The sequence below is a fragment of the Apostichopus japonicus genome, chromosome 20 (genome assembly GCF_037975245.1).
Source record: "Apostichopus japonicus isolate 1M-3 chromosome 20, ASM3797524v1, whole genome shotgun sequence".
NCBI classification, from domain to species: domain Eukaryota; kingdom Metazoa; phylum Echinodermata; class Holothuroidea; order Aspidochirotida; family Stichopodidae; genus Apostichopus; species Apostichopus japonicus.
Genome location: NC_092580.1, coordinates 34,681,597 through 34,705,846, shown reverse-complemented (window position 1 = coordinate 34,705,846; position 24,250 = coordinate 34,681,597). Strand labels below are relative to the sequence as shown.

The following is a 24,250-nucleotide window of genomic DNA, read 5'->3' as shown; positions in this document are numbered from 1 at the left end:
GTGTGTCGCAGGTACCAAGCCGTCAATTTCGTGAGTTCTGTGGCGTGGATGTCATAGAGATGTTGTTTCCATCGCAAGGCCTCTTTACAAGGTTTAAAGAAGCACGCCTCCTTTTAACAGTTGATTCACTGCAATCAAGCAAATCTGCCGTTCTTCTGTTGCTGAAACCGACTTTCACAAATTCCTCGAGTTGTATATCATCGTTTTGATCTATTTTAATTTGTGAATTGTGATTGAAAATTCAATGAACGAGTACGAGCGCGAACGGTCGACGCACCTCGACTCTGTGATTGAAAAGTTCACGCCCCGCCCACGATATAAATATGCAAGTTTGGCTGTCACTCAAATGAACGATCTCTGAGACAACCATCTCTGAGTGAACGATCTCTGAATGGACGATTTCTGAATCACGACCATTTCTCAGTCGCGACAGTGTCTAAGTCAAGAGCATTTCTGTTTGGACGGTTCCTGAAAGGTTGGCTGTGTTTGCGCAGCGATCACTTAGTAGACGGTCTGTGTATCAACGACACTCTCTAAGTGGACGGCCTCTCATGTTAAATGGTGATTTCTATAAGTGGGCGGCTGCTTGCATTTGACCGGCGATCTCAAAGTGGACGGTTTCTGGGTGAACGACCATCTCTGAGTGAACGGCGCCTCACGTTGACCCTTTCCGCGTTGCATACAAAACAATAGTAACGAATATCTCTAAAATAAGCATCTACAACTCAACTACGATATTCACGAAAGCTGTATTTGTTACTAAGCTTTCCTATGTGGTCTACGTGATTTCATAGCGGTGCTATGGCCGAGTGGATAAAGGCGGTGGCATTTGCAGCAATGAGGCTCAGTAATCGGGAGGTTCCGGGTTCGTTACCCGGCCGGGTCACAGTAAGGTGGGTTTTTCATCCAAGAGCAATCTACGGTTTTCCCATCTGAAATGACTTTCTAAATGGCAATGATTCCAAATTTGAGTTAAAATGTTGTAATCCATTAGCCCTTTCGAGTTCCTCCACATTTGTGGTCGCTTAAGCGTCTTAAAAATAACTGCTGAATATTATTATTATTACATCTTGGTCACGGGATGACCTCAAATTACGTACCAGGCGTTCACCTCCACAAATTACGGAAGCAGTCATTAACTCAAACAGGTCATCTTCATATCACAAAAAATAAGTTTTGATCATTTGGTTTTTGTGTGTGTGTGAGGGGGTGGGTGATATGGAACTTTCAGAGACGATATTATAGTAAAAGACTCGCATTCGCACTACGTAGTACCAATATTTATAACTTTCAAAATCTTTAATGGCATACTCTGCCGTATGTGATCCTAAAATGCCAGTAGTAACACTTTGTGGTGTATTGTGTCGTCAGTGGGAAATACCATCGTTCAACCCCGATTAAAATAAGTGGGGCCAACCAATCTCACCCCCCCCCCCAAAAAAACAAGCAAGAGCCCAAACGGGCACAATGGTTCTTTGCTAAGTGGAATAATAAAGTGTTGTATGTCTAGACCCGATATCAATATGTTTATGCCAACATGTACCAGCCATTAAACAACAATTTTATTCCAAGTTTGGATACAATTTGATTTCAGGTTGTGGAGTTATTGCAATTTAACACTTAAGTCCCCCCCCCCCCACCCTTCCCAGCAAATTAGACCCAATACAACTTTGGGCCCAAATAATATTGGGCCTAACAAATTCGGGCCCAAAGAATGTGTCCCAAAATGCATTTGCGGTGGAAATCAAATTTGGGCTTACCCTGCCCAAAAATGGTTCCGGAATATTTTCTTGGGCCCAGATGACCTACATGTATACCAAGTATGGTCTCAATCCGACTTGTTGTGCAGTTATTGCAATGTACAGATATTTACGATTCGACCCATATAGCCTCATTAGTATCCATGTTAGCGCCAAAAACGATACGGAACACCTCGCTATAATACATCTACACAAGCAAGTGTCACAGACGCACACACACGCCAACCTTTTTATCCAGCAAGGAACCAAAAATCGCTATTATAGAACCATCAAATCACATTTCTCCTCTTGGGACCGGGTTTTTTCTGATGGAATAATTATCAACGATTAGTCTTGTTTCCGTGTCTTCTCGGCCACCGTACTTCGTGTCAACAGAAATATACCATAACTGAGTTTGCTTGCAGTTGTGAGCTAGTACTGCTCAGTTGTTAGAGACTGGGAAATCATCCCACTCCCAGGACAAACTGACCACCAGGTGGTTGAAGGGGGAGCGGAGTAAACTAAAAGTTAACAGCACGTACAGCATTCAAAAGTAACAGGCTCAAATCATCAACTTGTGGAAACCGAATCTCGCAATTGCTTGCCTCACTCGCTTTAGGGCACCATTTCATCCTCGCTCCCACCCCGGCCCCCACTAAATCATTAGGCCACCTCACCTCCCCTGCTTCATTGGAAGGCTTTTTCTGGTCTTCTGTTAAAAGCAATTTTGTATCAATACGACAGCTTTAAAGGGTGTAAAATCTGGCCGTATTTTTGTTTGGCATTGAGAGATTTTACCACCAAGCCCCATTTGGTTAGAACAAACCCTTTTCAAGTTCACCCAGTCTTTTGCAGAATGTAACTTCCTAAAGAAAAGGAAAAAGACATCCCTTCTTCATGAACAGAAATAAATTTGTACTTATGTGATGTGGATAATAAACCGACATAATGGTCACATTTGACAAAGTTCACAACTAAAAGAGTAATGGGATTGTCAAATTTCTCGATGAAGGGTCCCACCATTAAAATGATTTGCAACAGTTGACCAGCATGATTTATAGTTTGTCTACCCTACATAGTACACCTAAGCACTGTTAGGAGGGGTAACATTTTAGTGGTGGGAAGTGCAGAAAAGTGGAATTATATGCAGTTTACACAAAAAAGGGAAACTGATCCAGGACCAGACCAACTTCATACATGACAAGAAAGCACAAAGGAGATTTATCTTCGCTAGCAATGAAATGACTTAAAGTCTTCTATTTAATCAACTTCATTCTACATGCAACTTCAAAAGAAAGAAAATTAAGGTAAAGATGAAAATTATCCATGTCCAGGGTTAACTCCTTGCTTTATTATCTAGGATTTTCATGGGAAAATTGTTTTTACTGCAGATTGCCCACTAGGAAGTACTTACAATCGGTAAAAATGATAAAAGAGATTTGATTTACTGTTTACAGTGTTTTCCTTTACAGATGATACAGCACCATCACTAGTTCTGACATGCACTTCTTTCCCCCTTCCTGTTTTTTCCAAACTTATTCTTACCACATTGCTAGCATTTTGGCACCATTAATCATACTTCTTATTGATTAGCCCAAAAAAGATTTGATGGAACAGTGAGGGCACCCTATCATCAAAAGGTTCAATGAGCTTGAAACTATTGTAGAAATAACCAAGCACAATCTACCTTTTCTCTTCGTTTAAACCTCTTTCAATCAAGATTACATACTAGCTAATGGATACCACATGTGATCCAGGTTTTGAAAGTTTGGAAAGTTATCACAGAAATAACAAAAAATTTAACACAAAACTGAACTGCAAAATAAAATCCCTCTCATATTCCCCCACCCCCTTGCCCTCCCTAGTGTTCTGCACCCCTCTTACATCTGCTCGTCTGAACTTTCACCCAATTACCAGACTCAACCAAACTTCCCTCTTTAGATCTTCCTGTGCCTCATCCTTAGGCTCACTACTATATGGTACACCCCACCTCTCATAAATCAACATTATTCATCCATACATCATGAACACAATTCACCACGTTCTTTCAGTGGCAATGAAAAGTCATATGTATCTTACTGTAGTATCAACCAATTCACCCTAAAAACATCTCTGCTGCTCAATAGGAGCTTCTCTTTTGACAATTTTCTTTAACTATTTGACCACAAAACTACAAAGGGTCTTAATAATAACATCACATACATTCATATGGCCTTATGATCACAAACCAACATTTAGCAACACCATTTGATTAAATTGTGCAGTACTCAATTAAAACGGGGGAAAAAGCACAAAAAAAATTGCAGGGATATATAGTACAATGGAATGAAATAGGTATTAACAAAACAGGTTAAGAAGAGTACACAATTTTACTCCATTACTATACCAGCAGGTGAAAGTATCTGTTATCTTCCAACATGTCACTTGTTACTACTGACCATTCTTAGCTACACACTTAAATAAATTGGTGAGATTTCTTGTTCTTTTTGTGAACTGAAAACCTCTGAGGTTCATAGTAAGTCTAGATACAATGGAGGAAGTATCAATCTTTAAGTGGATGATATTTTATAGCTACAGCAGGCAGTAGACTCCCCTACCATTTACCCTATCAAGTGGACGGTTATTTCACAGCAGTCAAACTCTGAAGGAACTTCCCAGTGATTAAATAACTACTTGGAAGTACTACATAGTTACCTTGGCAAGACTTCTATAGAGGTTGGGTTACACCTCAATCTTCCAAATTTTGATCAGTCAAGCATGAATCATCAACACCTTACAAATAAATGCAACATGGTTTAAAACAAAAACCAAAATAAAAACTTTAATTCAAGACTTAATCAGATGAGGACTTCTCTATAATAAAAAGATGAAAACTTCAAATTTCTGCTTATTCTGTTCTATCTGAACAACAACAAAAAAGGTCTTTTATTGTAAAAGTAATTATGTCCTATAATTAATCTAACAATTTGAGAATTATTTCAGTTAGAAGCATGCAAAACAAACTGTTTATTCCCCCATTCAACTTCAGTTAGTTTTTGCTTAATTTAATCAGTTCCTTTCCTTGTTTCAAAGCAGATATGTCTCTAGCAGCAAAGCTAGGATGTAATTAGAGCAGCTTACTTCAACATCAACATTGCTCATTTCCAAACATATCTCACTAATTAACTACCTTTTTAAAGCAAATGAAACTGTTGTTCACCCAAACTACTAAATGGCTTTTCAAAGTTGTGACCATCTTAACATTATTGTTTCATTATTTTGAACTTAACCTTATTGAATTATCACATATTGACTGCTTTTTAGTATTTTGAATCAATTTTCTTCAGAACTTACCCCTCTTAAATTAGGACTTTTCTAATGATAACAGCAGTGACTGAGGTTATTACAAGATTCAGATCTAGAAAAATTGAAGAACATGATGTAATGACTTACAATAGACGCTGGAAACAGAAACTGTACACAAAAAAAACAGCCCAACTATTATCACATCGCAGCAAAACTACAAAGATATCTCTTAAACTTAACAAGCAAATACAGAAGTTCTAAATTTTTTTCCTTTTTTTTTCGCCCAAAATTTTCAACTTTTTTTTGTCCTCACCTCTCTTCCACTCCTTCTCACAACTACAGCCAGACTCCCCATCAGCTACCTAAAAATCACATGACATGAAGTCCTATTTCATCCAATTGAAGCTCACTCTCAGAGACTTCAATGAAAAGGGCTCCATTGCAATCCCATCAGGTGGGTGTGCCATCGATACTCTCGGCCTGCATGGGAACCTCACGAATCCCATTGATTCAGCACAACACGTCTTTCCCCCTCCCCCTCATAACGTTGACGATCTACTACTGCCAATTGGTCTCCGGTAGCCAGTCAATCTGTCGTCAACTGACAGAAAAACTGAAGGTAGGGTGTTTAGGAGTGGGAGTAGGGCTTTCAAGCTGTTACTTCAGCAGGATCATTGGTGCAGTCACGAGCCATGTGGCCAGCCTTGGAGCAGCGGTAGCAAACCACATTCGACATGTCTTGCTGATGCGGCCTTGACTGGGTGCAATCACGGGCAATATGGCCAGCCTTGCCACATCTGCAAATGAAAAAGAAAATAATAGCAACAAACAGTTTCTAGAGCTATGGGCAATTAGCACCAATCCCTCAACAATTGTTTTTACTACTTTCAGCATCGAGTTCCACCAGTGGTTTCGATGATGTAACATGAGCAGTTTTCTTTATGAACCTAATGGTATAGTGAGGGTGTACATGTTTACAAGGTTTTCACAATTTGACCCCTGGTGACCTCTAATGACCTTTGACCTCCACCAAAAACAATAGGCTTCTTGTACTCAATGTGGTACTTCTACACACTAAATATGATATTGGTCTGACCTTCCCTTCTTGAGATATTGTGTTTAAGCTGGGCAACACAAACGCACTCGCACACATACATACACTATCATGAATGCAAAGGTTACGATTATCATCGAAACCAAAAAGGTTTTGGCAAGACTTCCATATTTGCTAGATGTACTATATTGAAGAAACATGTTTGACAAAATAGAAAGGATGCAAACTATAGCATATGGTTAGGCTTGTTGCTAACAGTAGACAGGTCTATAACATATATGTTAGGCTTAAATGTTACTTTCTATATGACTATTTGGACAAGGTGCTCAACTTACAACCAGTTGTAATTTTTTATTCATTTTTTCTATTCATACCACAAGATTCACTGGTGCAATCAATGACAGTTAGATGCAATGGTATCCAATGCACACAAAAATATGAGTGAGCTAAAGAAGAAGACTGTGCTTGTTCCAGATTAACAAGAAAGAATATATATATTTTTTTTATTACATTTTATCAAGAGAAATAAAGTGTTAATTCTGGAAATCAAGGAAAAAGCTAATGCGGACTAATATATCAACTATCTAGTTACTGCATGCATTACTACATTCAGGGTTTGTGTGGTTACAAGGGTTTTAGTCTTTGAAATCTGTTTACCTCAAATGACCATTACAGACAAAGTATTTACTTAATTACAAATTTACATGGAGTTATCTAGTTCACCAGCGTTGATCTCCACTGACCTCAAACAACCTTTGACTTTCACAGAACACAATAAGAGTTGTGTTTGCACTTGGGTGGTTCTACATACCAAATATTAAGTTCCAGGCTTTTCTTTTTGCAGTTATCATGTTAACAACTTTGATCACCAGTAACTTCAATAGGATTCTATTGTTCAACAAGGGGATCTACAGACCAAGTTCAACAAAGCTTCCCTCTTCAGCTTTCATGTTAACAGAAGTTTTAAGACTTTGATCTCTGTTGGACTTTAATGACTTTGACCTCCACCAATTAAACACTGATATTGTACTCTTTAATCTCAATATTCATACCAATTAAGAAGTTTTTCCAGGCTTTGCTTTTTGCAGTCATGTTTACAAATTCTACCCTGATTCTTACAAGTAGGCTGGTAGGAGAGTGTTGTAGCCCTATAGCTAGACAAAACTGCCTCATGGTTTAATAGGCTTCTCTAGAAGACCTAAGTCAATAAACTAACAGTACAAAGTGTGCCCCAACCTCTTCATAGGCAAGTTGCAACCTTGAAAATATTACCAGTTGCTGACTAGAGAAGAAGATAAAGCCAAAATTTGTCCCAAATCAATCTTCTCTGACAAGATACTACACACAAACCGTCATTAAAGCTATACTACAACCAAACAATACCGCAAGACCATTATTAACTATGCTAAGGACTACCTCTGTGCATCTTTCTACTTTGTGACTGTATAAACTTGTATCGCTCCATCCAGTAACTTATTAAAGATTATTAAACTAACCCGTAACAGGTCTTCTTGGCTTGGGGGCAACTGCTGGAGATGTGGCCCGGCTGTCCACAGGTGTAGCAATCCTTAGATGACCCTTTATTGCAGTCTCGGGCCATGTGGCCCGCCTGTCCACAGGTGTAGCACTTCTGCTCGCTATTCCTGGCATGGTTTCCTCCTCTATCACCTCTATCACTTCCACCACCAGTATTCTCATTTGGGCATTCCCGGGCAAAGTGACCAGTTTTACCACAAGAGTAGCACTTCACTAGAAAAGCAAACAGAAAATACAAAAAGGATTGTGGATGCCATGTTATGCGTTTTATCTTTCAGGAATCTGATGGTTCCTTTTTGAGATATAAATTGCTTATATTAATGTTTCCTCAGATGAATGTTCTCTATTCCACTAACATGAAACAACAATTCAATTCCATGTTGGAGCTTTTGCAAAGGGACTTGTAGCATCATCGTTCATGAAAAAAAACATCATTATGTTACAAGCAGCGTGTGATAGTGCATGAAAGAAAACCTATTGTGTTTATAATTTCAATTTTTCTGGTTTTCCCCCCGGACAGCAAGGCCTTACGTTTTGGCTGTCCGAACAGCAAATTTGCTTGTCCCCAAAATGTAGCAAACCAATGAAGAATGACTAGTATGTACACTGTAGGGGAGGTGTGTAGGTTTGGTAAATACAACACAGCCATGGGGGTTATACCAATTCAACACTACACTCATTTGTGTGTATGAAGTTACAATGCCACCTGAATTCAAAGTAAAGAACTATATGTCTGTAGAACAACTTACAATGCTGACTTAAGTCCTCCAAACAGAAATTTGGTCTTCTTGGACAACCATTAAAACTTTGTCCTTAGATTTTTATTTCTTCATATTTCAATCATTTAGCCAAAGAGGAACGGAATACTTCACAAAAACCACACTTCTAAATACAGAGAGCATTGACAGTTAACTATCATAACAAATAGATCAGGTTTCAAGGATAAATCAAGAAGATGATATAACACCCCAAGTACAGCTTTTGAAGAGCATTGGCCCAGATGACATCACAGCCCACCCAATATGACCTCTATGAGTAGTGGAAGGTTTAGCCATCAACATATTACATTCAATCAACCATATCTCAAGTAATAGACAAGATACTGAGATGGGGCTTTTCAACTAACAGTAGCATAATTTCCTTTGCAAGTTTTACATTGCTTATTGCCAAAGGTCACTTTAATGTCACCAAAACAGTGTTGCTACAAATCTTGCTATGTACTGTAAACAACACTTCGTGCAATGTATGAATGTGTGAATGAAGCAAGTTGTACAGCTAAACTCAGAAACAACAATTTGGACATGTTACTCTAAATTACCATCAATAGAATACTTACCATCCTCTTCACAATCACGAGCAACATGGCCAGGCTTTCCACAGGTGTAGCAAACATCTAAATGGAACAGGAGGAAAAACACATTTTGCTTTAATTCACCAGAACTTGTCATATTAATATCTGTGACCTGAGTGGAATGCAAGCCTTCATTATGTGACTGTCATTGAAACAGATGTTTGAAGGCAGTTCTTTCCATGTTGAAGATCTCTACAACCAGTGCATATTTGCTATGCCTTTAACTCAGATATACAATCTGCAGTACTAAATTAAGTCTTCTATTTTGATCAACCCCAGATCCCTATCAGAAGTACCACAGTGTTGTAATGGTGTGACCTAACGGATATTTCGCTAACCGTTTAACCGGATCGCCGCCGTAATGCACTGTCAAGATCCTGAATTACCACTGTTAGTAGAGGGGCTGCTGATCTAGCCAATGTGCCAATTAATGTAATATTGTCAATGACATTACCATACTCAATTCCAAGCCCACACATGTGGCACAAAGCATAAAATGTCACTGCCAAATACACATGGTTAATATTGCAATGGAAACTTTAATTTTAGCATTGTCAAATAATCTTAAGTCCCCTCTGTATGAAAACCTCAACAATTTGCAGTATTTGGCAAAACACTTGGTTAAGTCTGTATAATGCTGTCATTTGTTGTTTCAAAGAAAAGATGAAATAACTGTCGATTTGCAGTAACTTTTAACATGTTAGGCTAAGTAAAATAGCCTAACCCACCCACTACCGATTAGAGTATGGTAGAATCCTGATGGAGCAGAAGTATGATCATATCACCAATTCCCATGAAATCATGAATTAAAGACTAAATCTATTAATTTCAATGAATAAGATGAAATTAAATCAACAACAGAGAAGTTGACAGCTATGAAAGCTGCAAACATAAAAAAAAACACCTTTCTAAAACAGCAATTGAGAATGTTGCAACACACCTTGAAAGGTCACAAATGATCAAGTGTTACATTTTGAATCTATTTCCTTGACACATGATAAAAATTAGTCCAACCTATGGCATGGTCTGCCCACCGTTCTTAATGATTGTTTATTTCATATGGAAGACTCACATGAAGTAGACTACTGAGACTTAGGTTTCTTTTTTTGTGGACTTAGTGGTGAATGCTTAGTGTTGTTTGTTTTCTGTTGTCGATCTATTATTGTTATCTAGCATTTGTTCATATTTATAGATTAAGAGTAGTAACTACTATCCTCTGGAGATTTTACAAAATTGTAAATATATTCAACATATAAAGCAGAATTTCCATGATCTCTCGACAAACAGAATATTCTCTTGGGATTGATGAAGAACTGATGAGCTGTACTACTACAAGAAGTCTTTTTAGTTGGTTGCTTGGTTCAACTTGAATATCTTAACTTTGTCTATACAGTACTAAGGGAGTGATGCCTCACCGGCCTCAGCCGTGCAATCTTTCATCTGGTGACCAGGCTTGTCACACCTGTAGCAGTTACCTGGGGAACAGACAACACCAAACAAATCTTCCTTAGCTCTATATCCATCAAGTAGCCATTAGCACATATTTCAGTGATAAACCACACTACAATATACAAAAAAGGAGAATTTCACTTTTATCTGCAAAAGCTAGTGTATAATTTAATTTGTATGCACAGATAGGTCACAATACATTTATGTTGAATCTCATAAGTTGTGCATGATATACCTTTAACAGAAACATTCAAAAACTTGTTACTGATAAGAATTGTCATATTTCGTGGTAAAAAGTACTGAAAATCTAGTGGTATTCTGATCAGTACAAAGCTATATGGAATTGTCCAAAATATGGGGTGAAGTGCAGAACGTCAGTTTCAACAACAAATCTATAATCTAGACTACAGTAACTATGCTAATTGTGGGAATTCAATTATTCTGCCCGCTCCCCCTCACTTTTATTTGCAACACTACCGTCCCGACACAAGGTTCTTCTTTTCGTATTTTTCTAACCAAAAATACCCTTGTTGCAATGGCGTAGTCCATGAGTTCAAGTTGAACTATGTAAGGAGAAAAAGGTTTAACAGCATTGTTACGTTGCACGTCAATTAAGTTCCAGATGCAACACAAACATTAGTATCCATGTGTGGTTTATGGACTGGCTTTAACTCCTATTCCATAATAGCCATTGAAAGCAAGCCATGGTTTTTTTATCCTATTTGTCCCTTCCCGTCGATGTTTTGTAAGCTGCTGTCATTTCCTAAACTATCTAGGCTGATATATTAACTCGCAAAGTTTAATTAAACAAGGAAAATAGATTATTCAATTTCTTGGAATAATGCCAAATTTGTTGTAAAAGCAGCTACTTGCATTGGTTTTGTTATGGAGAGCCCTTACCCGTCGGGTATCCGGGTACTCGACAAAAAAAATTGTTCACCCTTGTGTATTGCGATTTTCACGAAAATACATATTGGAAGTTTTCATGTTCAAATAGGTGAAAGATAAGGTATAAAAACTTCCTCAATAATTTCTATTTGCTTTTGTTTCTTTCATTTACTGGTTAATAACTTCATATCATTAATAGCTGCTTATGTTTGCCACCTCTATTGGATCAGACCATATAAATATCCAATTTAGCTCTTAAACAGTTGTTACTACTACTATCTACCAGGATTTGCATTAGATGCGCATTTCCTGCTATTTGATCACATTTGGAATAAACGATTAGTAAAAAGCCACTTGCTATTATTATTTTTTGGTTATCCCGTCTATAATCCATTAACATCTCGTAAATTTCCTTGTCAGGCTTTCCTTCTTTCAATTTCTTCCAAATGGTAGCCTAACACCACACTAAGTCCATGAGAAATCTAGCTAAGCCTAACCACCTGTTTCTTCGCTGAAATTGTGACGCAGTTATCAGATATCCATGGAATACTTTCATTATTGCTGTTACTTTCGACCACATGGTTGCCTAACACCACACTAAGTCAATGGGGGTATCTAGCCTAACGTTCTGTTTATTAGCTGAAATTGTGACGCAGTTATAAGATATCCATGGATTCGGGTAATAAATTAGGAACCGGGTAGTATCGCGTCAGGCGGTTACATTCGTTCTTGCTGTTATCTTCACATGGTAGCCTAACACCACACTAAGTCAATGGGAAATCTGCCTAACCATCTGTTCGTCCAAAAAAAAAAAAAAAAAATCACATGTTGCGTAGGATTCCGGTATGAAATTAGGAACCGGGTAGTATCGCGTCGGGCGGGTACCCGGATAACCCGTGCAAACATTACAACCTGAACAGCTGTTTGAAGTTGTAGTTATGACACATCAGCTGAAATGTCCATGTGAAATGGTTCAGTTACATAACAATTTCAAACAACCAGTTCTTTTAATAACTCCAGATGAATATGACTAAGATGGCAACATCAAAAAAGTGAAATCACAGATCATGTTCAAAGCAGTGAAATTCGGAAACAAAAACTGAGCACACCACAAATATTCACAAGCCACATGTAGTGATAGGAGGCAGCAAACATCAAAGCAACTAAAATAACAAAATGTGGAAGTGTATATTTCAGTTAACACATATACATGCACTACTTAATAAACATTCCCCAACCATTTATAAATATGGACAGGCAACATTCTGTTTACATACTTGGGTGAATACTTTCCATTCTGTGAACATGATACCTTACAGACCCACATTACTGTATTCGCAACTGTATTGGCCTGAAAATGATGTGCAAGTTTTAGCTATGTGCAATAAAGTAAGTGAATAGGAGTAGCTTGTGTGGTAATTATGATCATAATTATTGGGTGTGTTATCAATCTGTATGTTACAAGAACATTTGTGATAAATGCATTGACAATGTACTTCTACTTGATAGCCACAACAGCATCCATGACAGCTCAACCATCCTTGTGTCACAAGTGAGATTACAAGTATAAAGTTTAGAAGTTAAAGTTAGATAAAGATCACATATGTTATCACATCAAACAATTACCTACTTAGGTCCTCTCCATCCTGGGTGGAGGGTAGCAATCCATCATATCTAATAAAGACAATAACTTACCTCTTCCCTCCTCTGTAAAAGGACTACTGTACACTGTCATATCAAAATCCACATTCTCAGGACCTTAACTGCATTACCCCACCTCCACTCTTTCCCATGTTTATGGTCACCCTGAAGTACTTTACATTTAAGAATGGTAATAACCAACAGAATGTCCCTGAGAAACTCTGTTCTGAAGTGGATAACCTTATACACAGAAGTGGGCAAATTATAATGTACCTGAAAAGGGACAGTGCATGTATTTTTCTCCAACCTGTGTCACATGACAGGCTCCTTGAGCCAAAAGAGGAAAACAGCACAACTGTTTAAATATTAGAGAACAGCAATCAAAGATCATGACATGTCTGGAACTGAGCACTAGTAAACGCTAATACTTGCTCACAATCTAATGAGATGGGACTCCAGTATAGATGGAGAGGGATCAGCAATGAATGGTTACCATCAATGGGTGGACTTGAAAATTATAGTTAATGCCTTCATAAGATGTCCACCTAAATTGTCTGTTTCTGACATTTGGCAAGTCTACAATACCCATGGAAACTTCAAGGTAGGTACAGTGTCCATGGTTCCCACGCTTTTTGACATGAAATTCCAACTTTTGCATCACCAAAACACGCCTTTCAGGTTTACCATGAAGCCTACACAATAATGATGACATAATGTATGGCTACCTATAGTAAGCCTAACAATTGTAACTTGTAAAATGTGTACCAACACCTTTCGTTAATTTTTGGTGAGGGGGACATTCATCCAGAATGCAAAAATTATGTAAAATGAGCCGTTTTCTTCACGAATCTGACATAATGTTTAGTGATGGGGTACATGTTTACAAGTGTTTAAAGATTTGACCCAGGGTGACCCAAATGACCTTTGCCCTCCACCAAAACAATAGGCTTCTTTTACACAATGTGGTACTCCTATGCACCAAATATGAGGTCTGCCCATATTCCCTTCTTGAGATATCGTGTTTACAAGGTTCTCACAATTTGACCCCTGGTGACCCCAAATGAACTTTGACCTCTACCACAATACAATAGGCTTCTTTTACACAATGTGGTTCTTTTACACACTAAATATGAGATCTGCCCATGATTCCCTTCTTGAGATATCGTGTCTACAAGGTTTTCACAATTTGACCCCTGGTGACCCTACATGACCTTTGACCTCCACAAAAACAATAGGCTTCTTGTACTTAATGTGGTTCTTCTACACATCAAATATGAAATTTGTCTGACCTTCACTTCTTGAGATATGTTTACAAGCCAGGCATCAAAAACCCACTCACACACACACACTTATGCCATCATGAATGCAAAGGTTACGATTATCATCGAAACCAAAAAGCATGAACCCAAAACATGACATGCTGTAGCCATAACTTTGCCAGTGTTTCATTTGTTGTTACTGGGTAGCATCTACTGGGTAGCATCTCAGAATTTGGCAAGTTCTGAACACTGAATAAGTTAAAGTGTAGTACCGTCTTTTTACAGAAATTGATTTTTCGAACATGATGCTTTCACAACATTCTGCAAACTGTAATGTACACTACGATATCACACACTAGTCACATTTGGAATCTGTTAGTCTTTTATTTTTCAAGCAATCAGTTACCCTAGAACTTTCATACATGTGTTAAACTTTTTGGTGAACACTGAGGAAATAGCCCAATGGAACTACAGCAAGCTGCATACCGCTGTGGCATACCTAGAGAGACCTTAACTGTCAATCATAATGTGCTACAATTCTTACCATTCTACATGACTGGATATTTTTGTTTCCAGCACAGAAGGAAACCTGTTACAAACAGATGCTCATAAGGTGACAACCGTGACATGCCATGGACCAATGTGCTATCAGCCATTAAAACAAGCATGACTATCAGGATGCCACACTAAGCAATGAACATCTACTAGATTGATAAGCTTACTACTATAGGGAGGATGGAAGTACAAATCTGTTGCAGCAAACCACAAGGCAATGCACGACACAGTAAACAGTCGGCAGCCACATTCAGGCCAAGCTGCTTACCTGATCGGCGGTTTGAGCCACGAGAGTAGCCACCTGATAAGAGAAAACAAGGTACGCAAGTAGATCACTCTCACAGGACAACCAAAACTTACCTTTGTCTTAAAAAAAGACCCTCATCAAAACCCAAATCAGCTTACCAGAAGCCAACAGTACACTAAAGTTTTAGGTCTGAGCCATATAGAATGGATCTTTCACAACAATTTAATGACTGCTCGACAAGCAAGCAATATTTGCCTAATTGAGCACTAATGCATCCCCACAAGTTCAAAAAGTTCATGTAAAGGATTGCTGGTAAAATGGTCACACTTGAATTCAAGTTTACAAGTAGGCAAAGTTGTTGTCTATGCTATCTGTGCTTGGCTAACATGCAGTTACCAGCTTGAACACAGCAATGCTACTAATTAATGTAAACTTTTCAAGAATATTAATTGTTCCAGTCTCTGAACATTTCATCCCTGCATACAAAGAAGAAATGAGGTTATGCACCGTATATTCACTTGTACCAGTAAACGAAGGTCCCATCCTGCCCATTCATATAAAGCTCTGAACAAGTCAAAGATGGCTGCTTTGTATTCTGATGGTTATAATGTGAATAGAGAACACCATTGTTTGTAGCGGCCACATGCTGCCAAACCAATAGAGCCAATTCTATATGTAGTACACCCAGATATCGAAGTTTCAATAAATCACCTCTACCACGGTTGCCAGAGCGACGGTAGCTATAGCCACCTCCATCTCTTCCACCACCTCCGCCGCCATCACTATCAGGACATTCCTTGGCCCAATGTCCAGGCTTGCCACAGGTAAAGCAGTTGTCATTCATGGTGATCCTGTGACATAAATTAAAGTAAAACTTAGGTTTGCAAAAATCTACCTCGGTATGATGGAGCCAAGTTCCACAGTTCAAAGTGGTTTGTGCAGAATAATTTGAGGATTTTCCTTCACTCTTTACATTGAACACTAACCAGTAGGTGCTGAGTTGAAATAGCTCAAGTACTTAACAGGACCAAGTTTTGAAAATTAACATCACCTTAAATTTTGCTTTTGTGTAACATATTGAGAGACTTGCTGGTAACGCTTTCTGGTCACTTCGCCTAACAACCATTTCCCCCAACTGCCATTTCGCCCAACTAGCATGGTCATTTCGCCCAACCAGCATGGTCATTTCGCCCAACCATGTTTTACTCATATTCAGTAAGAATAATATCACTTTTTCTATTTCACTAGGTCAATTTGACTTATTTTGGGTTAAATTACTTCGTGGTAGGTAAATAAAGTGATGTCCGTTCTATAACGATCGGAGTCTGAGCAGTTATTTCGGGTATAATGGGAGGATTACAATACCTTAGGCGGTTACACATACAATGGAAGTTTTTTATAGCCGGCCAGCCGTGCAGCATGACTGTTCCCTGGACAAAGGGAATTCTGATGCAGCGATCAATAGATTCAGCCAATTCTTTATACCTCTACACACGGGCCACGACAAAATTGAATTAATGAAATGTACCACCTCTGCATGTCCCTCGCGGGGAAGGCGGGGGATCACCTGTTTAACGTTAACAATTCCCGATAGTTTCCTTATTGAATTGACCAAACCCATGGAAGTATCCCCATCCGTTACATTGAAGTATAAAATTTAATCAATGTTGATCGAAATAACCAGCAAGGTTGGGCGAAATGACCATGCTGGTTGAGAGAAATGACCAACAAGGTTGGGCGAAATGGTAAGGTTGGTCGAAATGGTTGATGGGCGAAGTGACTTGCTTTGGTAACCTCCAAGCATGCCAAGAAAAGTTCACTTTTCCTCAATCAGTATGTTAATACTTTGAAATCCTTATTATAGGCTAGGCACAAAACATTCGTGAATGATTAATTGCTGATAAAATCAAAAAATGCATAAATCCATCACTGACTTACCAAAGATTTCATAGCTTTTCATAGCAAAGACAAATATTGGAGAACCAATTGGAGAGCAAACCAAGGACATGGCTAACTTAAGTGCAAAGTAAATTTAGCCTTGCCTATGCCAGAATTCCAGCTTGAAATTTGCTTGGTGGGGTCCTCTTCCTTCAACTGGCCTTTTGAAGGATAGCTTATGCCTATGACAATGAGTAAAAGGCTAAACATTTGAATATGATATGGTAGCTACGGCTTATATCGTTTAGGACTAGCCTAGGCGTAGTATGTTAGGACCTGTGATTATACACCACGTTGCGCTTACAAAGTCACACGTTCTATTAGGCTAGGCCTAGAAGTAGTGTATCAGAAGCTATGTGTTGTTAATGTTAGGCTATGGCAATTGGCTAGCCTAATACAAACCTACGCTATGCAAACTCCATGGAATTTGGGTAAAACCTAGCCTAGTAATAGGCATGCAACACAACGATTCAATCTTTCAGTCGCTGAGGTGAATGTTTACGACCAAAAATAACAAACACAACATTGAGTCAGATAACAAAAATACTTACAAAGAGTGCTTTATTTATTTCGCAACACAAAGTAGGATTGAAATACAAGTAATTTATTGGATTTCGTCAGTTTTTTGTAGAACTGTAGGCCCGGCTTGCTGTTGGATGAAGAGAATTTAACAACGCGCGAAGATTGTAGTAATTTATGTACTACAAACCACGTGCTTTGCACACGGCACCGAGTTGTAAATTTGCACTCCATTCGAAAATAAGGAGGCGAGAAAGGGGATTTGCATGCTCTGGACATTTTGTAAGGCAATCAAATGTGCGTATTTGTGATTCACACCTGTTGTGTCCTGTAACAATCTACTTATCATTGGACTTCAATGCGAACGCATCCACGGAGTGCACTCTTTTCCTACCGTGAAGCCCCTATGTAACTCACAGTGCGAACTCATTGCCCACGAGTTTGTGAAAACCACGGTCGCGAAATAGTCGGCCTATCTGTACAGGATTGTAAGCAGTCATGGATAAGCACAAGTGATGTTCTATTGCTCTATATGGTCTCGAAGACTTCCAAGTAATATTACTGGTGTTACGAAACCATTATGCTGTATGATCAGTTCTGGTCCCAAATATCAGTATGGAAAACTTGAAACACCTGATATAGCCCCTTTAACCAAGCAATGCCTCAAAACGTCACCTAACGCTTGCGTCAAGCTTCCATAAACAAATGAAATTATCGAAGTATAGAACGCCATTTAATAAGATCGAACGCATGATTGACCGAGTGACTATATAGGCTATGAACCGCATATGAGGGCCTGCATGTTATGAGTTTATGTATAGGCCTACTGTAATTTACAAGTGTTTATAATTTTTACATTTATGTGGCGGGAAGACTCTTCTGGCTATACGCCATTAGCATTTTTTTTTTGCGGCCCGTGAGATGTCTCAAGAAAAAGAAAAAAAGATCAATCTATTTTACAGTATCACAAATAAAAAACGAGCTAGCTGCTTAGAATTTATCGGCACTATATGATGCTGTCAGGTAGGCCTATTATCCCCATTAATTATCAACTGTACTGTATCGACATTATGTTTTTGTGAATACAGATTAAGTACACACACCATTGCTTGAAAGTCCTCGGAATCAAAGGTTTGAAATCAACAGCAGGTCGTTGGTTAGGTGCGGCCCAGTCAATTATTCACCCCTTATATCTGGCCCATTCATTCAAAAAGGTTGCCAACCCCTGCATGATCAGGCACCAACCCACTAAGTTTCACTACCAGTGTAGGAAGAGTTCCCGGCACACTTTCCGCACGACCTTTCACCGCGGACCCTAAACACATAAATTTAGTTCTATTTTAAAGTTAATGAACTAAACTGGCAGGGATTTAAACTAAGTAATCCAGCCTGACTCTTAAAACTGGTAAACCTTGATAAACCCTGAAGGTCATATCTCAAAAAATACAATTGAGTACCACTTATACAACGTGGACTGACATTATTAACGATCGTGACAACATATCTATGTAGGCCTTATGTTATGCCTTATAAGTAGTCCTTTTAACAAACGCAATACAAGAAAGCAATCTATTGACTTGCAGATCTCATCTCCTTCATGACTTTACTCTAGGCATCGTAATCTTGTTAGAAAAGTATGCCATTGGTTCACACAGATAGTTTGAACTTGAACTGACTATAATTACGGTGTAGGAATTCGCAACGCAAATTTTAGCACAATTTAGACCAAATTGAACTTTGACCTTAATTGACCGTCTCCCTCGACCCTAAACACAAAAATTTAACATTAATTTAAATTAGTCTCATCATTCTCTACACATCATGTGGTTAAATGTCTTTCTCCTACATGATGACAAACAGAAAATAGCTTAATACCAATTTTTAGGTTATCTGACATATGGCATTATATGTATGACGTCACTAATCATGCAGGCACAAGTTTACATGTTCAGGCACCTTCTCACCAAGGTTTATCTTAATCCGACCAGGGAGTTGTTTTGTTCCATAACAACTCCCTGATCCGACCACTGGCGGATCCAAGGGGGGGGGGCCAAGGGGGGCCATGGCCCCCCCCCCCCAAAGGTGAGCCAAAAAGTGTTTCCGAACATCCGCTAAATCATATGATTGGAAATTTAAAAAATCGAGAGGAATAGCAGTGGTAGACTAGTCTAAACCTTTTCGTTTTCTGGTTTAAAATTAAATGCAGAGCTCCCAACTGACCCGCAATTCGCGGGAATTAGACCCGCATTCTAACACCCAAACCCGCTGACCCGCACAAGCGTCCGAAAAAACCGCATTGTAATTGTCAAGTATACATAAAAAAAAATTGCATCAAATTTTGACTTAGCAACCATCATTTCTTTAGCATTTAGCATAAAAGAGTATAAAACCTCATTTACAGCATCACTTGAACCTCAAATTAGCCTATATTTCTTTTCATTGGGGCGAGCAGCGAACATTTTCATGCCACGGGAAAGAATGAATTATCACCTACTATTCAATTTATTGATGTTACACACCCCTTATACCCCTCCCCCAGGACAGCGATTCGTGTCATGGACCAGCATTTGCCTTCTCAAGAGTTGGGAGCTATGTAAATGTATGAGCATGAGGATTTACAGTTTAACACCATTTTGCAGTTACAGGCTGGTTGTAAGAAATTTATAACCTATGAGAAATAAAATTTCTTGAGAAAGATGATCCCAACTTTGTTTCATAAATATTTTAGAAAATTACACCTGGGAAACATTTTTTTATAGAAGTAAATTAACATCACCATGGTACACTTTTGTCGCACCAAATTGCATCTGAGGGCATTCAGCAATAGAAAATTTTCCAAAGGGGGAGGAGGGCACCCCCTCCCCAGTGGCGGCGGAACCGGGGGGGCTTGGGGGGGCTCAGTCCCCAATGAAAAAGTTGAGGGGGCAAATGCATGATAAGCCCCCCCCCCCCCAATATTTACCAAGGTTCCGAAACGTGCATCTGCCCATTTTTCAATGCACACTTGTCGACCTGTCCGATGCACACGTATACTATATAGGTGTAATAATTTTAGTAATTGCTGGGGGACCCTCGGCCCGTCCCCTGGCTATAGACCACATTGTCACCCCAACCGCGTCTTCACGCCCCGTGAAAAGTGGAAGCAGTGAGTGTGAGTACCGGTAAGCGTAACACAACTTCGTCTTAGGCCAATGACTTGCCTCATTTCAGCCAGTTCTCCAACATCCCCTTACTTAGTGGCGGAGCGTCCATATATACAGTCAGGGGCGGATGCCCCCCCCCCCCTGACGGACTCAAATGGACTGCTGGCGCCCTTTTCTGCTTTTCACTACTTTTTTACTTATTGGCGATTATTGACTATTTTATTGCGCTCTCATATACCTATTGACATTTGTTGGTGTAATTTTCCGACGAAATGGCGACGACACCTATTTATTTTCCGTTTATCTGCAAATTAGTAAGGCCTGAAAGGGTGATTTCCTGCAATCTAGGGAGTGTCTTTACTCAAAAATTTTCTGACCGCTCCGCGCCAACCTGTGGTGGCGCTCCGCTTAGATAGTGTCCAGAGCCGTATATTGGCTCTGATAGTGTCGAAAGCGCCCCTACAGACTATTCTTGCCCCCCCTGACCAATACCCCTAGCTCCGCCACTGCCCTTACTACACTCAAAAACGTCTTTGCGAGTACACTTCGAGTAATTGCTACTCTCTTATTAAAACACCATCGAATATACAAATTACAATGTTTTTACAGACTTTCGTGCAATCTGAGAAATTGCAGGCTTGAGACCCATATTCTAGGGGTAGGTATTCGAAGCATAAAACACTCGGGAAGTGCCGTTTCCGGCCATCTGGGGTTTGAAAAAACCCAAAATTTTCTTGTACGCTCCGCGCCAACCGATGGTGGCGCTCCGCTTAGATAGTGTCCACACATTAGCACCCCCAATAATTTTTCCGTTCCGTTCCGCCGCGCCTGCCCCTCCCTTTAGACCCCTCCCCCATATCACTCTAATTCCACTTTGGCCTCTCCCAAACAAAGGCCCTGGATCCGCCAGTGGATCCGACTTACATCTTATGAGTTCGAGACAAACTTTTCCGCACAGTTGAGGTCAATTTGACTTTTTACGTAATTTGACAACTAAAGAACTAAATCTACCCGATTTTAAAATTTGTCTCATTATCCTCTACATATCATAGGGTTTTATGCCATTTTCCTACATGTTTATATCAGAAAATGGATAAAAAAAAACACATTTTTAGGTTTCTTGACCTTTGACCTATGACGTCATCAATCACGGAGGCACGCGTTTACGTGGTCAGGAACCTTAGGCACCCACCAAGTTTGAACTTGATCGGATTTATGGTCTACGAGGAGTTCGCGACACCTTTTTTGCTCACTCACTCACTAACTCACACACATACACACACTTCCTCACATTTCTGATGTGGGGTGAAGTACACTCTCATCTCCATATACATTTCATGAAGGGAGATGAGGTAAAAACTGAAGAAGAAAAATAAAGCACTAAAAACGAGAGATAACAACCAAAATAAATACAAATAACTCCCTTGAAGGAGGGTACAATTCCTCCAGGGAATTTTTGAAAACGTCTTTTAGTACAGTTTAGAATATGAAACATTAGAAATAGCCAAAAGCGACCCGTTCCACTGAAGGAGTATACCAATGATTCCCGAGCAACTGTTACTCGGTGGTATAATCCACCATACACTCAATTTAGGGATATTGGGACATTTGGTTTTTGCTATTAAATAAAGCTTCGGAACATTTATATTATCAAACAAGTGATTGGACCAAGCGTGGTACTTAATTACAAAATTAGAACATCAGTGGCGTCGCCAGACATTTCAATCTTGGGGTCACAGGGGTGGGATACAGCACTTAATTAGGGAGGGTTGTTAGGGGAGGAGGTCTCCCCCTCCCCTTTGAGAAATTTGGATTAATTAAGGGTCCTTAGATGCAATCTGGTGCTCCATATTGCAACTGGAAGTGACTTTGTGTTCAAGAATTTCCTGGCTTAGTCTGTCCGAAATTATGTTTTTAATTGAGGCGGATAAAAGTTATACAAACAATGGAAATTAACCCTTTTGCTTTGATAGCGTTTTTAAATATGAGTGTTGAAATTTAAATTCACGCTTGTTAGTGAGAAAACAACTGGTTATTGTGATGGTCGGTGGAAAGAAGTTCTACTGATGAACATAATACGTTTCGTCTTTTGAAAAAAAAGTTTTTGTTGAGTCTTTTTTTTAACACTACAAATCGCATCTGGGGGATACCTGGAGAGCACGATTTTTTTGGGAGGGCACGTGCCCCCAGGCCCTGCCCCGCTTGGCGAAGCGTCACTGAAGAACATGGAGAAAATGGAAGCATTTAGAACGCTAACCTCATACATATATTTTCACGATGCGAATGCCTCCATAATCTCTGCACCGTGGTTTTTACACGTATTTCATTTCGACAACACTGAAAATCTTGAATGAATAAGAATGTTTAAACACTATTGACAACAGCTAGTGGACAGAGAATTAAACACTTCTTAACCTTCAAAACCATCCTTGTATGTTTGCAATTGATGCCTGTGAAATTCGTACCATCACCTGCTGCGAGTTTTTTACATTTTTCTTTGTGCTGTTCATTTTCGTCGACAGAGTTATTTACATATTTCTGACGTTTTGCCAGGGCGATTCTGAGTGTCAGTTGGTATTTTGAAATGTTGTAAATGCAATGTTGGTGTTTGGCGCACTGTTATATACGTACGTACATATATATTCTACATAGCCTAAAAGTAATACCAAAGATAACTAGAACTGCATTTGCCCGCAAATACGCAGTATTGTAGTGCGCGTGGAGTATTAGGAACAACTTTTCGGTTGTGCATGGTGTTATTTTTTAGGCGGACAACACAACATGGAGTATAGTTATGTAGGTACCTACAAAGTGAGGGCGCTTGTGAGCGCCGTGACATAAAGACCCTAATAAGTTGGCTACGTAGCTAGCCTCTGAAACTGCAAATGTACAGAGGCTATGATATGAAACTAAGTTTCAACGGCCAATGCATACAGGTATCGTTCACTTGCCCAGTAATGCCAATATTGTACCGCGCGTATGGAAAGCCATTTTAACATTTAATCGGGAATTTTAGATATCTGAAATTGTTTCTTATTTCAGATATCTGAAATTGAATTCGAGATATCTTAAATAGATTTCGAGATTTCGAGATATCTGAAATTCTAATTCAGATATCTGAAATTGAATTCGAGATATCTGAAATTGAATTCGAGATATCTAAAATAGATTTCGAGATATCTGAAATTCTAATTCAGATATCTGAAATTGAATTCGAGATATCTGAAATTGAATTCGAGATATCCGAAATTGAATTCGAGATATCTGAAATTCTATTTCAGATATCTTAAATTTAATTCAAGATATCTGAAATTGAATTCGAGATATCTGAAATTGAATTCAAGATATCTGCAATTCTAATTCGAGATATCTGAAATTGAATTCGAGATATCTGCAATTGAATTCGAGATATCTGAAATGCATATGCATAAATTTCAGACCAAATGTTAAAATGGCACGTATGGAAAGCCATTTTAACATTTAATCGGGAAATTTCAGATATCTGTAATTGAATTCGAGATATCTGAAATTGAATTCGAGATATCTAAAACTCTATTTCAGATATCTGAAATTGAATTCGAGATATCTGAAATTGAATTCGAGATATCTGAAAATGAATTCGAGATATCTGAAATTTTATTTCAGA

At 39.0% G+C, this 24,250-nt stretch overlaps 1 protein-coding gene across 4 annotated transcripts; it reads right to left on the bottom strand.

Annotated features, from left to right (window-relative positions):
- Positions 1 to 2,959: 2,959 nt before the first annotated feature.
- LOC139960865 (uncharacterized) lies at positions 2,960 to 17,652 on the bottom strand. 4 transcript variants are annotated; one of them, XM_071959509.1, is made up of 7 exons: positions 17,494 to 17,652; positions 15,716 to 15,855; positions 15,026 to 15,058; positions 10,381 to 10,440; positions 8,951 to 9,007; positions 7,575 to 7,827; positions 2,960 to 5,821 (listed from the first exon to the last, which is right to left on the bottom strand). In XM_071959509.1, the coding sequence occupies exons 2-7, from the start codon at positions 15,846 to 15,848 to the stop codon at positions 5,674 to 5,676; spliced, it is 684 nt and encodes a 227-aa protein (XP_071815610.1). In that variant the 5' UTR covers positions 15,849 to 15,855; positions 17,494 to 17,652; the 3' UTR covers positions 2,960 to 5,673. The 4 variants fall into 4 exon arrangements, with proteins under 4 accessions (XP_071815610.1, XP_071815612.1, XP_071815611.1 ...); XM_071959511.1 differs by lacking the exon at positions 10,381 to 10,440; XM_071959510.1 differs by lacking the exon at positions 15,026 to 15,058.
- Positions 17,653 to 24,250: the final 6,598 nt, after the last annotated feature.

What these genes read in the sequence shown, in the direction of transcription:
- LOC139960865 (XM_071959509.1), bottom strand. Translation starts at nt 15,848, where the DNA reads ATGAATGACAACTGCTTTACCTGTGGCAAGCCTGGACATTGGGCCAAG. An exon ending in CTCTGGCAACCGTGGTAGAG is followed by an intron (nt 15,059 to 15,715) that starts GTGATTTATTGA and finishes TTCTCTTATCAG; the next exon opens with GTGGCTACTCTCGTGGCTCA. An exon ending in TCGTGATTGTGAAGAGGATG is followed by an intron (nt 7,828 to 8,950) that starts GTAAGTATTCTA and finishes TTGCTTTTCTAG; the next exon opens with TGAAGTGCTACTCTTGTGGT.